At 43.9% G+C, this 3,912-nt stretch overlaps 1 protein-coding gene across 1 annotated transcript; it reads left to right on the forward strand.

Annotated features, from left to right (window-relative positions):
- Positions 1 to 435: 435 nt before the first annotated feature.
- Positions 436 to 3,582, forward strand: RGS2 (regulator of G protein signaling 2). The gene is made up of 5 exons (XM_061453055.1): positions 436 to 570; positions 906 to 1,007; positions 1,104 to 1,165; positions 2,048 to 2,214; positions 2,611 to 3,582. Exons 1-5 carry the CDS (start codon positions 458 to 460, stop codon positions 2,803 to 2,805), a joined length of 639 nt encoding a protein of 212 aa, XP_061309039.1. The 5' UTR covers positions 436 to 457; the 3' UTR covers positions 2,806 to 3,582.
- The last annotated feature ends 330 nt before the right edge of the window (positions 3,583 to 3,912 follow it).

The raw sequence follows: 3,912 nt of genomic DNA on the forward strand, positions 1-3,912 counted from the left end.
CTGATTGACAGAACAGAAAGGACAGGTACCCCACTGCCAGTGCCGCAGGAATGGGCACCCTTCCAGGGGGATGTCATTGCGGCAGGCTAAAAATTTCCAAAAAGACACTAGCAAGGGCAAGTGGAGAATGGAAAGGAAAGAAAAAGAGGAAAAAAATAGGGAAGGGAAGAGAAAGAAAAAGGCTTAAAATGAAAAGGAAAACAAAATAAAGGGGAAAAAAAGAGACGTAATCCCTGCGGAAAGGCAAAACTTTCCCATACTGGCACACAGGGACAAACACCCACTCCTGCCCGTGGGGCTGACGGCGCAGCACAGCCCGCACCGCCTTTCCCTCCCCTCCCCGCTAGTCGGGGCGGCCGCGGGAGCCGTGCGAGGCGGGGCGGCTCCTCCCTCCCTGCCCCCGGCAGGGCTATAAGGGCGGCCGGCGGCGGCGGCGGTGTATAGCTGAGACGCTGCGATGCCGGGTGCGCTGTTTCTGGCGCTGCAGCACGACAGCGGGCGCATGGAGCGCGGTGGCCGCCGCCGCAGCGAAGCGGAGGAGGCGGAGAAGGGCAGGATGAAAAGAACGATGTGAGTGGGTACCCCCGTCCCGGGCCCCGCGGACTCCTCCAGGGAGCCGCTTCCAGCCGCGGGACCGAGACCGAAGCGGGTGGGAAGCGTGAGGGCAGAGCAGCTTGTGGGTCTCTGACACCAGTCACTGGCTAGAGGTCCAACCTGTTGATTTAAGCGAGGGGAAAGTCATTCGCTTGCCCTCAGATGCTCTGGGTGACTCTAGTTACGGTTGGCAAGGAAAAGTTTTTTTTTACTGCAGGAAAAGTTTTGCAGCCTTTGCCAGTAAAGGGGTGGGTGCCTAAAGATTTTTCAGTTGTTGTGTTTAACAGTCATCTTTCTCTTGGGTTTTCCAGTATTAAAGATTGGAAAACGCGACTGAGCTACTTCCTGCAGAACTCTTCCAATTCTACTAAAATCAAGTCAAAGAAAGTGGGGAAACACCGCACCTACTTCAGGCAAGTTGCTGGAAAGAGATTTTGTTTAAATACTGAGTGTTCTACAGAAACAAAGCTTGAGCAATGAAATCTAATATTCTCCATCTCTTTAAGCAGACCTTCCCCTGAAGAAGCCCAGTTGTGGTCAGAAGCCTTTGATGAACTTCTTGCTAACAAATGTAAGTTTGCCTTCAAAAAGTAACATTCAAGAGCAAAGGGGCCGTTCAGTTTGTATGTCTGTAAGAGATTGCTTCCTCATTATGCCTTTTTAATAGAAATAGATTTGATTCTGGTCTTGAAAGTTAAATCCTGTAGACAGTTTAAAGCCAAAATTATAGCAGTACTCTTTAAAAAAAAAAAAAACAACCACCCTGTAAGTTAATATTAACAACATCAAGAATACTGCACTGTAGTGGATTTTTCTTTTCTATAAGCCTTGCGATTAAAATCATACCTGTCAGTTTGGCTTTGCCAAGTATGAAAAGAGCGTTTGTTCACCGGGCTCACGGCTTAACTAAGTAAATGCATTCAAATAACTTGGGAAGGCTTCTGCAACAGAAGTTCAGCAATCTAGGGGTTTTACTGTAGTTCTACAAGGAAGAGCACTCAACAACAAAGAAAAAAGACTGAAATAAATTAGCATTTGCTCTTTGAACTTGAGTCATCCATTCCATAAAAAAAAATTAAAAAACATCCAGATGTTTGTAGCACAGTCATAAATATTTACTCCAGTGTAAAGGTTAACACTAGAGTTCCCATCTGGATAGGGTTTGTTTTTGTTTTTTTTTTATATATATGCAGGCATCACAGAAAAGGCAAGTAGAAATGGGTTTCATTCTTTACATTTACCTAAATGACTGAAGTGAAACCTGCCGAGCTGTTAGAGTGCCAACTTGTTTGCATACGTAAATGTGGAATTTTTTATTGCTATGATACCCCTGAAAGAATCAGACCAGAACTACTGCAGAAAGTTTTGGTAGGAGCAGATGTGACCAGTGGATAAATTCAAGATTCCTGAAATAGTTAACCAATGTGGTTTGATTTCGTTCTCCTTTCCCTAGATGGTCTTGCTGCTTTCCGAGCTTTTCTGAAGTCTGAGTTCTGTGAAGAGAATATTGAGTTCTGGCTGGCCTGTGAGGACTTCAAGAAAACCAAGTCACCCCAGAAGCTGACATCAAAAGCAAAAAAAATCTACAATGACTTCATTGAAAAGGAAGCTCCCAAAGAGGTAAAGGAAACTTAAATATAAGTGCCCTGTTCTGTGAGTTCTTACAGCCTTGCTTTGTTTCTCTGAACTCTAAGATACAGAAGCTAAACTGCATCGCATATACCTCACCATTAATATTTGTATCTGGATATAAGTCTCTCCCTAACTGCCTTCTCACCAAGCTAGAAAACAGCATGAGCAGTATTTCATAGAGTTTTCATCTTGACTGGGAAAAGTCAACAGCTGTATGTAATACCTGTAACATATATCAGTTTTGTATAAAAGAATTACTTTCTTTAAGCTTGATTAATTGGATCCTGTAGTAATAGGATCTTGCATTTACCTCTTCAGAAATTTTATGATGTTTTATACTTCCTTGAATTCAGTTCTCAGATGTAAATGTCCTTTTTATTTCAGATAAATATAGACTTCCAAACCAAGAACATGATTGCGCAGAATATTCAAGAAGCCACACACACCTGTTTTAGTGCAGCGCAGAAAAGGGTTTACAGCTTAATGGAGAATAACTCGTACCCGCGGTTTTTGGAATCTGAATTCTATCAGGAGCTGTGCAAGAAGACCCATATCACCAGAACACCCCAGGGAACATGAGATGGAGAAGAGGAAAAAGGAAGCCTCTCGGCTAATGAGAAAACAAGCCACAGCTCATGGCAGCATTCTGACCTGAAAGTCTGAGACACCAAGTGCTCAGTCTGTTTGCCACAATGCAAGGACAAGTACTGACTATGGTGCAAAGCTGATGGCAAAGAGTGATGCTGTTGGAGGACATTCAGTGGTGATGAAGAAGCCTGCCAGCCAGGTGCTGGCAGTGGGCTTCTTTGCTAGTGCTGAAGTGAAAGCATGCATTAGACCGAGCTGTATAACATAAAAGCCATTCTGTCATGGCTGAGGTGGCAATGCAGCAGGTCAGAACAGAGCTTTGTTCTTGTGAACAGAAGCTGCTGGGCATCACTGGGAACTTGAGTAATTGGTTGCATACTTGTTTTTCCTAAACATCAACCAGTGCTGCTGTTGCCAGTCACTTGGTTTGTTCACACTGGTTCTGTAAACTGCCTCTGGCTGCTAAGAGATGTGTTTGGTTTCTGTGCAACTTCCAGACAGTAACAGCACTGTGCAGTGAGGAAGGGATTTAACTCTGTTCCCAGAGGAACAGGCTCTGCAACTCAAGTATGCAGGGCTGGGTTGTGTCAGCAGGGCTGCACAAGGCCATAGTGAGAGCAGAACGTGGCCAAGGTGAACAGGAGCTGTATAGTATTATATGTGAATTATGATTGTGTTGAATGCTGCAATAATGTCATAATTCTGTCTTGAGGACAGCAAGCTTCAGTGAAGTCTGTTATTGTTTTTATTAAACTATTTTGATACAAAGTTTCTTTTGTTGCTTAGCTTGTTTTGCACACACAAATACATGCTGTCTGTCACTGAGCTCTAGAGTAGTGGGACTGTGTGTCCTGGGTGTGATCTTCATGTGGCTTATTTTAAAGCAGTTACTTCTTAAACTACTAGCAGGTGTTTTGCTTATATTTTAACAGAATAAAAATTCTCAGTGCTCAAAATCTTAACAGGGGAGACATATCACATTCTCAGTCTTAAACATGTCCCCATGAAACCAGTCTTGAGGGCACTGCAAGGCACATGTATGTTGTCACCCGTGACAACCGATCAGCCAGAAGGCAACAGTATTGTTGCTCAGCATCA

Source organism: Pezoporus flaviventris, unplaced genomic scaffold (assembly GCF_033815535.1).
Source record: "Pezoporus flaviventris isolate CSIRO_AGI_PZ_B2104156 unplaced genomic scaffold, CSIRO_AGI_Pfla_v1 ptg000013l, whole genome shotgun sequence".
In the NCBI taxonomy this organism is placed as follows: Eukaryota; Metazoa; Chordata; class Aves; order Psittaciformes; family Psittacidae; genus Pezoporus; species Pezoporus flaviventris.